Below are 15134 nucleotides of genomic sequence, written 5' to 3'. Positions count from 1 at the left end.
ACCAAGAACTTAAAAAAGAAACACTCAACCAGACTGGTAGGAGGGGTGGAGATGGGCAGCTGGGCAGAGATGACTTGTGGCAAGGCAGCAGCCGGTGGACCAGGAAAGGCAGCAGCTGGCACAGTGGGAAATCCTGCATTTGTCTGTGGATAAACTGGGAGGAATAACTAGGGAATGAGACAGACCAAGCAACCCAGGGTTCCAGCATGGGAAAAGAAAGCCTCAAAACCTCTAACTGAAAAAAACATGTGGGGGTTGAGGCAGCAGGAGAAACTCCCAGACTCACAGGAGAGTTCCTTGGAGAGACCCACAGGGTCCTAGAACATACACGAACCCACCCACCCAGGAATCAACACCAGAAGGTCCCAATTTGCTCATGAGTAGTGGCAGAAGTGACTGAAAGACAACAAAGAGCAGAACAAGCAGCACTGTTCCCTCTCTCAGACTCCTCCCCCACATACAGCACTACAAGACACTGAGGTAGATTGCCCCACCTTGACAGATACCTAAGGCTCCTCCCACCCGTCCCCCCCCCAAAAAAAAGAAAATGGCCCTAATAAGGAGGTTCCCAGACCAAAAAAAAACAAAAGCCTCAAAGAATATGCCTTCTCCAAACCACTGCAAGAGATGCTGAAAGTTCTGCTTTAAGAACAGGAAAAAAAAAAAAAAACAAACAAAAACAAAAACAGTGAAAAAGAGAGGAACACAGATACAAAGAAAGTAAAATGGCAATGAATAAGTACCTATCAATAATAACTTTAATATACATGGATTAAATGTTCCAATCCAAAGAGATAGAATAGTTAAAAGAATAAGAAATTATGACCCACATATATGCTGCCTACAAGAGACCCACATCAGAACAAAAGACACACACAGACGGAAAAAGAAAGGCTAGAAAAATATCCCAAGAAAATGGACAGGAAAAAAAGCTGGGGTACAAAGCTCATATCAGACAAAATAGACTTCAAAAGAAGGGCCATAAAAAGAGACCCAGAAGAACGTCATAATACTCAGGGGAAGAATCCATCAAGAAGACATAAACATTATAAATATATATGCACCCAACACAGGAGCACCCAAATATATAAGGAAAATGTTGGAGGACTTCAAGAAAGATATTGACAGCAACACAATTATACTAGGGAATTTTAACACCCCACTGTCAAAAATGGATAGATCTTCCAAACACAATATCAACAAGGATATTGTGCCATTGAACAATGCCCTAGATCGAACAGACTTAATTGATATATATAGAGCCTTTCCTCCCAAAGAAGCAAGATGCACATTATTTTCAAATGCAGATGGAATATTTTCAAAGATACACCACGTGACAGCACACAAAACAAGCCTCAACATTCAAGAAAATTCAAATCATATCAAGCATTTTCTCCACCCACAAGGGACTGAAACCAGAAACCAACCTCAAGGAAAAAAAAACAAACACTCAAACTCACGGAGATTGAATAGCATGCTATTAAACAATGAATGGGTTAAGAAGGAGATCAAGGAAGAAATCAAAAAGTTTCTGGAAACAAATGAAAATGAACTCACAATAATACAAAACTTATGGGACACAGTGAAGGCAGTCCTCAGAGGGAAGTTCATAGTGATACAGGCCTACCTAAAAAAGGTGGAAAGTTTTCAAACAAACAACCCAACCCTACACCTACAAGAACTTGGGGAAACAACAACAAAGACTGCTCAGAACAAGTAGAAGGAAGGAAATAACCAAGATCAGAGCAAAATTAAACAACATAGAGACTCAAGAAACAATTCTAAGGATCAGTAAATCCAGGAGCTGGTTCTTTGAAAAGATAAACAAAATCGACAAGCCTTTAAGCAGACTCCTCAAGAAAAAAAGAGAGAGGACCCAAATAAACACAATCAGAAATGAAAGGGGAGAAATGACAACTGACACCACAGAAATACAAAGGAGTATAAGAAATTACTATGAAGAATGATATGCTAAGAAATTTCAAAACCTGGGTGAAATGGAGAAATTTCTAGAAAAATACAATCTTCCAAACTAAATAAAGAAGAAGCAGAAAGCCTGAACAGACCAAAACAGCTGGTGGCCTCAAAGCAGTAAACAAAAACTCCCAGCACACAAAAGCCCTGGACCAGACAGTTTCACATGAGAATTTTACATAACATTTAAGGGAGAGCTAACCCCTATCCTTCACAGATTATTCCAAAAAATACAAGAAGACAAAAGACTCCCAAACTCTTTTTATGAAGCCAGCATCATCCTAATCCCCAAACCAGATAAGGACACAACAAAGAAAGAAATCTTCAGGCCAATATCACTGATGAACATAGATGCTAAAATCCTTTAAAAATATTGACAAACCACATCCAGCAATACATTAAAAAGATCATACAATGTGATCAAGTGAGACTCATCCCAGAGATGCAAGGATGGTACAATATTAGCAAATTAATAAACATGATAATCACATAAAAGGAAAGACAAAAATCACATGATCATTTCAATAGATGCAGAAAAAGCTTTTCATAAAGTACGGCACCCATTTATGATTAAAAAAAAAAAACTCAGCAGGGTGGGAACAGAGGGAGCATTCCTCAACATAGTAAAGACCATATATGAGAGATCTACAGCCAACATTATACTCAGTGGGCAAAAACTAAAAGCTTTCCCACTAAGATCAGAACAAGACAAGGATGTTCACTTTTACCACTCCTATTCAACATAGTATTGTAAGTCTTAGCCACAGCAATCCGACAAGAAAAAGAAATAAAAGGCATCCAAATTGAAAAGGAGGAAAGAAAACTGTCATTGTTTGCAGATGACATGATAGTGTACATACAAAATCCTATAGATTCCAACAAAGAAACTACTCCACCTAATAAGTGAATTTGGCAAAACAGCAGGATACAAAGTCAATATTCAGAAATCAAAGGCATTTTTGCACACCAACAATGAAATGTCAGAGAAATTAGAAAAAAATCCCATTTGATATAACAACAAGAAAAATAAAGTACCTAAGAAAAAACCTAACTAAGGAGGTAAAAGACCTGTACTCATAAAACTACACAACACTAAAGAAAGAAATTAAGGAAGACACAAATAAATGGAAGTGTATACTGTATTAATGGATTGGAAGAATTAACATCACCAAAATGTCCATCCTACCCAAAGCAATTTATAGACTCAATGCAATCCCTGTGAAAATACTGATGACATATTTCACAGATATAGAACAAATAGTCAGAAATTTATATGGAACCACAAATGACCCTGAATAGCTGCAGCAATTTTGAGAAATAAGTACAAAGTAGAAGGGATAACAATACCTGATATCAAACTGTATTACAAGGCCTGTGTAATCAAAATAGCCTGGTACTAGTATAAAAATAGACACATGGACCAGTGGAACAGAATAGAGAGCCCAGAAATAAACTCAAATATCTATGTTCAATTAATAGTTGACAAAAGGAGAAGCATAAAATGGAGTAAAAATAGCCTCTTCAACAAATGGTGAGGGACAGCTATATGCAAAAAAATGAAACTTGACCACCAATTCACACCATACACAAAAATTAATTCAAGGTGCATAAAAGACTTAAATATAAGTCCTGACACGATAAAAGCCCTAGAAGAGAACATAGGGAAGACAATCTTAGATGGTTCATGCAACAATATTTTTGCCAATATGTCCCCTAGAGCAAGGGATATAAAGGAAAGAATAAACAAATGGGATCTCATCAAAATAAAAAGCTTCTGGACAGCTAAAGAAAACATTAGCAAAATGAAAAGAAAACTAACTTTATAGGAAAACATATTTGCCAATGATACCTTGGAAAAGGCTTTGATCTCCAAAATATATGAAGAACTCATACAACTCCACTCCAGGAAGACAAACAACCCAAATTAAAAAAAAAAAAAGTGAGCAAAAGACCTGAACAGACACTTCTCCAAGGAGGATATACAGAGGGCCCAGAGACATACGCAAAGATGCTCAGCATCACTATCCATTAGAAAGATGCAAGTTAAAACCACAATGAGATACCACTGCACCCTGGTGAGAAAGGCCATCTTAAACAAATCAACAAACAACAACTGTTTGGAGAGAATGTGGAGAAAAGGGAACCCTAGTGCACTGTTGGTGGGATTGCAGACTGGTACAGCCACTGTGGAAAAGAGTATGGAATTTTCTCAGAAAACTAAAAATGGAACTGCCTTTTGGCATGGCAATTCCACTGTTGGGATTATATCCTAAGAACCCTGAAACACCAGTCCATAAGAACTTATGCATCCCAATGTTCATAGCAGCACAATTTACAATAACCAAATGCTGGAAGCAACCTAAGTGCCCATCAGTAAATGAATGGATCAAAAAAACTATGGTACATTTACATGATGGAATACAATGCAGCAGAAAGAAAGAAGGAGCTCCTACCTTTATAACAGCATGAATAGAACTGGAGAGCATTATGCTAAGTAAAATAAGCCAAGAGGTTAAAGATGAATACCACATGATCTCATCTTTAACTGGAACCTAATCAACAAAATAAACAAGCAAGCAAAATATAACCAGAGACATTGAAATTAAGAACAATCTAGCCCTGGCTGGTATAGCTCAGTGGATTGAGCGCGGGCTGGGAACCAAAGTGTGGCAGGTTCAATTCCCAGCCAGGGTACATTCCTGGGTTGCAGGCCATAACCCCCAGCAACCGTACATTGATATTTCTCTCTCTTCCTCTCTCTCTCTCTCCCTCCCTCCCTTCCCTCTCTAAAAATAAAATAAATAAAAAAATTATTAAAAAAAAAGAAATTAAGAACAATCTGACAGTAACTAGAGGGGAGGTGGGAGGGGGTGATGGGGGGAGGGGGGAAGGGATTTCAGGAACAGCTATAAAGGACACATAGACATAACCAAGGGGGAGTGGATTCAGTGGAGGGAGGTGGGGCTTGCTCGGGTGGGGGTCAGTGGTGTGGGATAAATGCAGACAACAGTACTTGAACAACAATATAATTAAAAAATAAAAATAAAGTGGCCCAAATGAAAGAACAGATCAAAGCTCCAGAACTAAAAAGAACTAGGTGACAAAGAGATAGCCTACCTATCAGATGTACATTTCAAAACACTGGTAATCAGGATGATCACAGAAGTGGTTGAGTGTGGTCACAAAATATAGGAAAAAAATGAGAGCTGTGAAAAGTGAAATAAAGGAAAATCTACAGGGAACCAACAGTGATGGGAAGGAAACAGGGACACAAATCAACAGTTTGGAGTTGAAGGAAGAAATAAACATTCAACCAGAACACAATAAAGAAACAAGAATTTAAAAAAATGAGGAGAGGCTTAGGAACCTCCAAGACAACTTTAAACATTCCAACATCTGAATCATAGGGGTGCCAGAAGGAGAAGAGGAAGAGCAAGAAATTGAAAACTTATTTGAAAAAAATAATGAAGGAGAACTTCCCTAATCTGGCAAAGGAAATAGATTTCCAGGAAGTCCAGGAAGCTCAGTGTCCCAAAGAATTTAGACCCAAGGAAGCACACACTAAGGCACATCATAATTCCATTACCCAAGATTAAAGATATGGAGAGAATCTTAAAAGCAGCAAGAGAAAAGGAGACAGTTACCTAGAAAGAAGTTCCCATTTGACTATCAGTAGACTAACAGACAGTTATTAACTGTCTCCAAAGAAACCTTGCAGGCCAGAAAGGGCTGGTAAGAAGTATTCAAAGTTATGAAAGGCAAGGACCTACATCTAAGATTACTCTATTCAGCAAAACTATCTTTGAGAATGGAAGGGCAGATAAAGTGCTTCCCAGATAAGGTCAAGTTAAAGAAGTTCATCATCACCAAGCCCTTATTACATGAAATGTTTAAGAGACTTATGTAAGAAATAGAAGATCAAAACTATGAACAGTAAAGTGACAGCAAATTCACAAGTGTCAATGACTGAACCTAAAATAAAAAAAAGCAAAAAACTAGAACAGGAACAGAATCACAGAAATGGAGATCACATGGAAGTTATCAGTGTGGATGGGGAGGGAGAAGTATGGGGGGAATATGTACAGGGAAAAAGAAGCATAAATGGTAGGTACAAAATGGGCAGGGGGAGGTTAAGAATAGTATGGGAAATGTAGAAGCCAAAGATTTTATATTCATGACCCATGAACATGAACTAAAAAGGGGGTATGTGGGTGGGAGGGGGTGTGCCAGGCAGAGGGGAATAAAGAGGGAGAAATGGGACAACTGTAATAGCATAAAACATATCAATAAAACATATTTTAAAAAACTATTTATAAAGAGAAAAAAATATATCACTATCCATCCAGGTTTGACATCCTAGGCCTAGTGCAATGTGTTATTTCTTGCAGCAGTAAATCTAAGTAGATAATTTGTGTTATACTTTCCTTTTATTTTACTTTTTATTTTTATTAAAGTTATACATACATATAGCTTGGAGAGGCAATCCATTCTAGAGGGTTTATTGGGAAATACAGCCATCTTCTGGAGCCACCAGCACCAATTTCCCACTTTTCTGAGGCAATTACTTCATTAGTTGGTTGTTCCTGATACTTAACTCAATGTCTCTTAAATAACATGCTTAGATGGCAGTTAACTTGATTTTTAATTTTTAAACATCCTCCAGTGACCTCACAGTATGGAAGAAGAGAGTTTAAGTCTATTTTAGCCCCACCTACCCCTACTGCCAAGTCCCACATTCTGCCCAACAAGTTATATCATAAATTTGGTTAGACAGTAATCTATGCTTAGTTTATTACTACTTTGTGACCACTATTCATACATACATAGCAATTCATCTTCCTTTCTTGCACAACCTGTGCTTTCCCTGTGGTTTATAATTACCTGTTTTGTTGTTTGTTCATTTGCTTAGTTTTCTATTTTCTCTTCCCTGAGCTCTCTAATCTCCTTTCCATGGGTTCAGAATTATCAGATATTCCACTTATTTTGTGCTTTTGTCATCATTACTTCTGCATCCTCTGGCCTCTAATCTGGCTATGTTATTCTGTAAGCCTGCTGCAAAAAGTTTTATTTTGGAATCTCCTTTTACTGTCTTTTTAGGATCTTCCTTCACTATTCTGGAAATTTTCCTTGCTCATTATTATAGATTTTTTATCAATGTAATGTTTTATGAAAACATAGGTGTATGTAACAAGTGGTTTATTTATTTTGGTGGAGCACACTTCTAGTAGCTTTTTAAGAAGGAATGCATGGAAAGCAGATTTTTTAGGCAAGCTTTTATTTTTAATCTTTTCTCATTTTTAATGAATAATTTATCCAGATGTCTTCAAAATTGTCTTCTAGCTTCCAGTGCTTTTGTTCAAAAATAAAATGTCATTTGGTTTTGACCTTTTGTACATAATGCTGTTTCTCTCTCTCTCTGGTAATTCCTAGGACCTTTTGTGTCCCCATATTCTGAAAACTGAGGATATGCCTTGGTGTACAATTTTTTTTATTCATTTAACTGGACACTCAGAGGGTGAAAAAAATGCGTGTCCATGACTTCTGGAAATTTTCCTTGAATTATTCATTTAATTATTTTTATTCCTCTGTTTTCTAGATCTTCTGTTCATCAAATGCTGGGCATCTTGTTTTGTCTTAAGATGTGGGGTGTGCAGCCACTAGTCTGCTTGAAGTGTAGGAGGAAGTTTAAGGGTTAAATTCTTGAGCATTCTTTCAGTTACCCTGTTTCTAAGCTCACCTTCATTCCCATGTCTAGAGCTTTGACCAGTTGTTCTTCTAATTTTCAACTTCCAAAATCTTGTTGCTCTGATCAATTCTTCTATTCTTTTTCTTGTGGGTTTATGTCTTTTTTAATCCCTTTATTACTACCTTGTTATGGCATAATGAGGCAGAGCAAAGGTAATAGTTTGTGTTCAACCTGCTATCTTCAACTAAAAGCCCAAGTGATTTTTAAAGAAATCCAGTATTGATATTTTCCACATGTTTCAAGTCCATTTGCCTAATTATGATAAATTGAGTAAATATTCACAACCTTTTGTGATCTGCTGGAAAATGAACAATCTGGTCTAATTTAATCTATTCTGTAGCTAGTGAATGAGCTGGTGATACAAAGATAGAATGATAAAAGGACAAGGAATTGCTTTATACTTATTCTGAAGTGATTTTTTAGAACCAGTCCTGTTCTTGACAACCCCATCATCTGTAGTTTAGATATGCAAATAGAATACCTAAGAAGGCAAAACTAGCAACAGAGCATACATAAGTGTCCATATAACAAGTGGAAGAATATGCTAATGGAAAGAAACTGGCCTCATTATTCATTATGGTACTATTTAAGTCATATCTTTCATGTTATCTGAATCCAGAAAGCCTCCTCTGGTTTGACTTTGCCTGATCTGTTCTTTACAGACTGATGCAGTGGTCAGGGAGAGGAATGGCACCAAAGGTTGCCTTGTCCCTGGAATCCCTTTTTCCTATTGTCTTTGGTGCAGTATGTGCCTGTCATTAGTCCAGCTGAGTGCTGACAGTTGCCTTCTGTCATCTCATATAGGAGAGATGAGAAAAGAAGGCCAGGATGGAAGTGCCAATTGGTCTTACCCATGCCCTTTCTGAAGGGTGGCTCTGGGTCTTCATTCCACACAGGAGCATGGGTTGTGGCAGCTGTTAGGGTGTTGACAAAGACACAGAGTAAGATTGCTCCACAAAGCAAAAAAAAGAATACTAGATATTCTTCAAAAAGAGACTTTAAAGACTATACCAGGGAGAAATTACTCTTCCTTCAGAATAAGGGTCTTATCCTGGCATCCCTGGCCCCCTCCACTGCCCTACCTTTTCCTCTGTGTAATGCTCATCCCTGGCCCCTTTGCCCTCTTTAATCACACCCAGAGTCCTCCTTCCCTGCAGGAAGTCTGGAGACAGCTTCCAAGACTGCCTTAGCCTCCAGCAATATGCTTATTGGCATAGGCTCAACAGAGTCATCATCTCTTTAAGGGACATCTTCCAACTGCCTACGAATAATATTTTCTCCAGGTCATTATGCAAAATGAGCTTCAAAAATTCTGATTAAACCAGGATCAAACGCCAACTAGGCCAGACATATAAGAGAGATGAGAAAAGAAGGCCAGGATGGAAGTGCCAATTGGTCTTACCCATGCCCTTTCTGAAGGGTGGCTCTGGGTCTTCATTCCACACAGGAGCATGGGTTGTGGCAGCTGTTAGGGTGTTGACAAAGACACAGAGTAAGATTGCTCATCCCATCCCATTATGGGATGTTAGGGATGCTAAGACTGACCCCTTCCCAGGAGACATGGGACTCCTCTGACAAGTGACTGTGCACCAAAGGTTCCCCTTCATGTTCCTGAACCTTCTTCAGACAGCCCTTGGTCTTCCTGAACTGTTTTTCAGACTCCACTCAACCTCCTCTCTCTCCTTTACAGGGTCAGACCCATACCACATGGGGTAGCATACCCAGCTCACCTGACTCCTTCCCCATTTTCTCTCATGGGCTTCTCCCCCCAATAAAAGTAGAAAATGCAGCTCTCTACTTTTGTTGGGACAGCTGTATCACTCTCAGAAAAAGAGTATCACTCTCAGAAAAACAAGGTGTTGAGACAGCACAGCCCAGACCAGCATGGCCCAGAGCACAGACATGGCAATATCCATTCCCAATAGCATATTTGCCCGTGTTGCTGATTTAATCCCATCTTGGCAACTGCTTTACAGAAGTCCAGACTGACACACCTAGAGATCTTCAATAAATTCATACTGATTGGCAGATTGACTGATCCAGGACAGGAGACCGAAATACTAGGCTGTGATTCAGGTTCGTCACTGGCTGGAGCCACGAGGAGCTACATTTTCTCCATTTGCACAGTCAGATGTCCTGTTTCTTACTGTATTTTCCCCTCTTTTCCTTTAGGTTGTGGCTCTTTCCTCCTGGTGCCTGCTGAGGGATTCAATTTACTACACACTGTCTGTGATCGCACTTATTGTGGTAAGTGTGTGATGGACTCCTCGCCTGAGTTCCCTCACACTGAACTCCCGATTGTCCTTCCCACCACTTTAGGTTAGCACATGTAGCTCCTCTGCCTGGAGCAGGTTCAAGGTGTCTAGTGGTAAATGAGTGAATGGATGTCTACTCATGAAGGTGGTCTTTCTTTCTTCCATCTACTTTGATCACCTCATACTCCAGCCTGATAGCTTAGTGCTCAGAATAAGAGTGTTGACTGGTTATCTGATTTCATGAGAGCCCCTGCTGTTGTTCTGTGAACCCCCTGACCATTTTCTCTCACTTTACCCATGGACTCCTCTGTAACTCCCCTCATCATCAGTATGCCTTGATTTGGACTTCTCCCTCTCACTCTGTATGCTCTCCCAGGACAGCCCTGTTCTTCCCACAGCACCCTTTGTCATTCCCACCTTTATACATACACCTCCACACTGTGTTCTTAAGAGTGGCTGCTCCCTGAGGTCCATTCATGGTTTGACAATGCTCTACTAGACATCTTCATGTCCCCAAACTCAACATGTCTCTAAACTTAGGACAATTCTCCAAGACTAACTCTCTTTCTATATTTCAGCCCCCATTCCTATCCTGCCACCCAATCTTGGAATGATTAAACTGATCTTTCTTCCAAGAAATTCATTTGCCTCAACTGCCCTGAGGATCTTCATCTTGCAAAAAACCTCCCCAGTGCATCCCTCCTTAGCCATTTTAGTTGAGGCTTTTTACATCTCCAGCCTGAACTGATGCAGCCCATCCCAGGTCCCCCCACCCCCAGTCAGTGCTCAGAGTGCTCCAAGTAGTGTCTCTACAAAGAATATCTGTGAACACCAGTCTCTTGTTTAAATGGTCAGTGGCTCTATGTCACCTATGGGGACTAACCAAACCCCTTAGCTTGACAACTGAGCTGTCCAGGAGAAGGGTAGCAAATTAAAAAGAACTTAAATGGGAGCTGGAAGATCTGACTTCTTTCTCTGGCCCATCCCCCTTATAATCTCTAGTGACCATGGAGAAACCAGTCTCCCCAGGTCTTAGTTTTCTTGCCTACAGGTCACAGTGAAGATCTTGGGTTAGACGTACAGTCCCCTCATTCGAGAGCCATTGATAATTCAGAGATTGAGACCTGACCCAAGGAGCAGAGGGTTTGAAGACCTCATATTGGACATGAAGATGCTGTTGAGCTCCTTGGTTAGTTAACTTAAGGACACATTTGACTCTGTGTTATCATTCTCAATTATTACCTGTGGAAAAGGTATGATCACCCCAAATCTAGAGGGCTCTGTTCACAGAGCTGAGACATATCAAACACTCTGCAGCATTGTCTGTGGTATGCTGTGCTGTTCCACCTATAGAATATTTTAGGATAATTTCTGAAAGTTACTTTTTTAGAGAGACATGGTTAGGTCCTGGGGTAATGAATGCAGCTCTCTACTTTTGCTGAACTTCACAAAGAGATGATCACTCTCAGAAAAATGAGGCAATGAGACAGCACCACCCCAGGCCAGCATGGCCCAGAGCATAGACATGGCAATATCCACTCCTAATAGCAGATTTGCCGGTGTCAGCTTCTTTCTTGATTTACAGCATAGATACCTCCTGGTCTATGTGTGAAATACCTTGTCTTGTGTCAAATTCATCTGGACATGTCCAAGATGAAACAGCTGTACTTGTTGCTAATGACGTGTGAGGGACTGAAGTGCATCTTCAGGCTGCAGGTGCCACTCGCCTGAGCCAAGTCTGGGGAAAACCATCTTCTAGCCCCACCTGCACAGGCAAATCACAGAGCTGAGTGGACAGAACACTCAGGCTGCCAGCAGCTCTGCATTTCCCTCAGATGGCAGCAACGCAATTCTTTACCCTTAGCTGAAGGTGAACTGTGTTTAAACACTAGATGTCAAGGCTAGATTTTGTGATTTGGAGAAAAATGACATTTTTCCACTCTTAGGAAATAATGGAAAAAGCAAAGTTTGGATCCTTGGGGCTTGGTTCTTTGTAGTTTAACTGGTGTTCCTCCAACTTCAGTGTGCACTGGAAATGCCCTGCATGCTTATTTAAAATACACAACCAGAGATTTTAATTCAGTAGGTTTTAGAGTAGAACCCAGGAATCTTCCCTTTACCCAGGATCTCCACTCACCTTTCTGTGATTCTGATGCCAACAGCAGCATACTGCACTTTGAGAAAACTGAACTTCAAATATTATTGGGCACCATTTCTTCCAGATATCCCTCTGACGCAAGACAGTGATCATTTCTAGAGTAAATTTTGAGGTTCTCAAAAGTGAGACATAGTGGCAGCTTGGTTGTCTGAATTTCTGACTGTTGTTCATTCATGTGGTCATTTTCACATGAAACTTAAAACCAGCATGAAGAGTAAAATAGTCTTCTACCCAGAAGACTTAGCACTTCGTGTCTCTTAACAATGGAGTTTTCTCAGTGCTGCCAAATCTGTTCCATGCCCCAGCACTAAGCTGTATCTTTTTGTTAAGTTTTCCTATTTTCCTCTTCCTATGTTCCCCTAATGTCATGGTAAAAAAATCACTTTTTACCATGCAGGTCACTTTTTACTATGCAGGGTCTACAGGACCCTGCAATAGGCATTTAAAATTTCTGTATTTAAAAGTCTTTCCTTCTATCCACAAACAATTACCAACCATCTAAACAATTTATTTTAACTATTAGGGTTTTTTTTTACTCTCTTCCCCTTTTTATGATTCTGAAATTTCAGAAGACTGAACTATTGGTCCCCTGAGGTGATACAGTAAAGAGCTCATTCACCCAGAGGATAAGTCTGGACTAAATGAGACCAGATGTCACTTTTATGTACACCCCTGGGAGTGGTTCTTCAGACCCAGCAAAAGAGCCAGGATAACAATCCACAGGGCCTGAGGAGCCTCTTCTCCAGAGAGGCTCATGACCACTGGGCCAGGGGAGTGCTAATAGAATCATTATTACCTGAATTCTGAAACAGCTAAATCAGAAGTTTACACAGAATGAACTTGGCCAAGAAGAAAAACCATTAGAATAAGACAACTGTGTACATTCTGAAACCAACAGAGCTTAACAGTTAATTGAGAAGGGACTCAATTCTCTTTGGTCTTTGGGTTTCACCCAATCTTTGCTCTGTGCTATTTTCTAGTGTGTTTGTTATCAGTTTTTAGGGAGAAAGCAGAAGAAATTAAGAATGTGTTATTGTCTAAAGCAGCTATAATTTCATGAATGTGCAGTGCATATGTCTCAGGGCCTTTCTCCTGCCCCATCAAGCATCCCCTTTACCCTGGTGATGTTCTCTGCAGTGAAGCCTCAGACCCTGAAGAAGCAGGATATGGTTGGGATGGTGGACCCATGACCTTGGTCTCTCTCTAGAAGTGTCACCTTTTCAGACTTGGGAGCATTCTGGGTTCTTTGGAGCCTGTCCCTGTGTACATCTACCCAATAGTGTCCAAATCCTTACAGTCTCTCCTTCTGCTTCTCTCCCTCCCCCAGTAGCTACCCCAAATGACTTCCACCACAGAAAGCTACAGCCTCCCAGTCCTATCTTTGCTCAGAATTCCAGGAGACCTCACAGTCTCTTTTATTAAAATGTTACTGTAATTTACATAATCATGTAATTTACATAAATGCAAATGATTCGTTGCATCCTCAATTTAACAGTTGCCCTAAAATGAATATTTTATTTTTACCCTTCATTTCTGCTTTGAAATTTGGGGATGTGAGCCTCAAGTGAGGGGAAACCTCCTGTGGAGTGGATAGGCCACAAGATCCAGGATAGCTTAGATTGGTTCACAGATCCAGATTAGGAGTGCTGTCCACCCAGAAAAGGACCTTCAGGAGGCCCCCAGAACAACCTAGCACTGAAACAGCAGTGAGTTCACTGGAGGTGACACTGACCTCTCTGTCTCTCTGGAGGGCCCATGCAATCTCCCTTCTGGAAGGGATTCTCTAGAGACAAAAAGAGAGGACTCAAGTGATCCAGCTGCCACACAGCACTGTGCAGTATGGCAGTCACTGGGCACATGTGGGTATTGGGTTCTCAAAATGCAGCTAGTGAGACCATGAGACTAAAATTTTGATTTGATTAATTTAAATTTATGTAGCCACATGTGGCTGGTGCCTATCATATTAAATAGCACAGTTGCAGAGAGCAAATTCTTCCACAGAAAACAGACCTACATTCTCACAGCATCTATAGCTCGATACTTAATACAGGACTAGGTGTTATGTTGGGTCTATCCATGATTTTCCAGTTCAGTACTCATGACTATACAAGCTAGCTATTGTAGGAGTCCCATTTTACAGATGGCAAAACTGAGGCTCCAGAAATTCACAGATTTGCCAAAGATCAGGTTTATCAGAGTTGGTGCCTAAGGTGATATATCTGCACCACCCTGGCAAAGAATTTTGGATTTTCCCCCCAATAAAATCTTCCTCTTTCTGTGTTAGAAATCATCCTGATTTTACTTTGTCTACCATACAACCTGCCATTAGAGAGGACTGTCTGCTGCACTTAACTCTACATTTTCAGACTGATGGGAATAGCTTCTACCACCCCTTTCCTGGAATTCTCTCATTAACACACCTAATACTAAATAACCTAGAAATCTTCTTATCTTGCCCTTTCTTTAAGAGAAAATACATCTTAGAGTCATGTTGGTGACTGTTCCTAACCCCCAGTGGGTCTCCATGGCCCTGCCCCTCTGGCTCATCACCCTCTTACTCTCCTGAAGCCCTACCACTATCAAGTCTGCCTGTCAGACATCCTAATGCTGCATCTCCTGTTTAACCTTCAAGTGTAAACCATATCAGTGCAGAGCAGAAGCTGTCCAGTATATTCTATCTGATTCCTCCTCAGACAGAATCATCATGGGCTAAGCTACCTGCACCCCTGGTCCCTGAAGCTGAGGCAGCCAGTACTCCATTTGGGCACATCTGAGGGAGTCTACATACTGTAGGAGTTGGGCGGGGGAAGTGCCCATTCACAGCAAGGGAGGAGAGATTGTCAAGGTTTCAGTCTCCTGAAGGAGAATGATGGCATTGATTTTCTATCATTTCCACTGCTTAACATTCTAATGGTTCAATTGATTATAATATAAGCTAAGAAATTAGCTTCAGCAATGTTGTCACCCTGCTCCATGGTCACAGCTTACAGTAAGCAAACCC

General features: G+C 40.4%; 1 protein-coding gene across 1 annotated transcript in view; it reads left to right on the top strand.

Moving 5' to 3' along the window:
- SLC24A3 (solute carrier family 24 member 3) overlaps nt 1-15134 on the top strand; it is a 563591-nt gene that overhangs the window by 477759 nt on the left and 70698 nt on the right. Inside the window, 1 exon segment of the mRNA XM_028523857.2 lies at nt 9893-9967. Coding sequence (XP_028379658.2) covers nt 9893-9967 — 75 coding nt within the window.

This window comes from Phyllostomus discolor, chromosome 9 (genome assembly GCF_004126475.2).
Source record: "Phyllostomus discolor isolate MPI-MPIP mPhyDis1 chromosome 9, mPhyDis1.pri.v3, whole genome shotgun sequence".
Taxonomy (NCBI): Eukaryota; Metazoa; Chordata; class Mammalia; order Chiroptera; family Phyllostomidae; genus Phyllostomus; species Phyllostomus discolor.
Note: the sequence above shows the minus strand (reverse complement) of the source record. Positions and strands in the feature narration are given on the sequence as shown.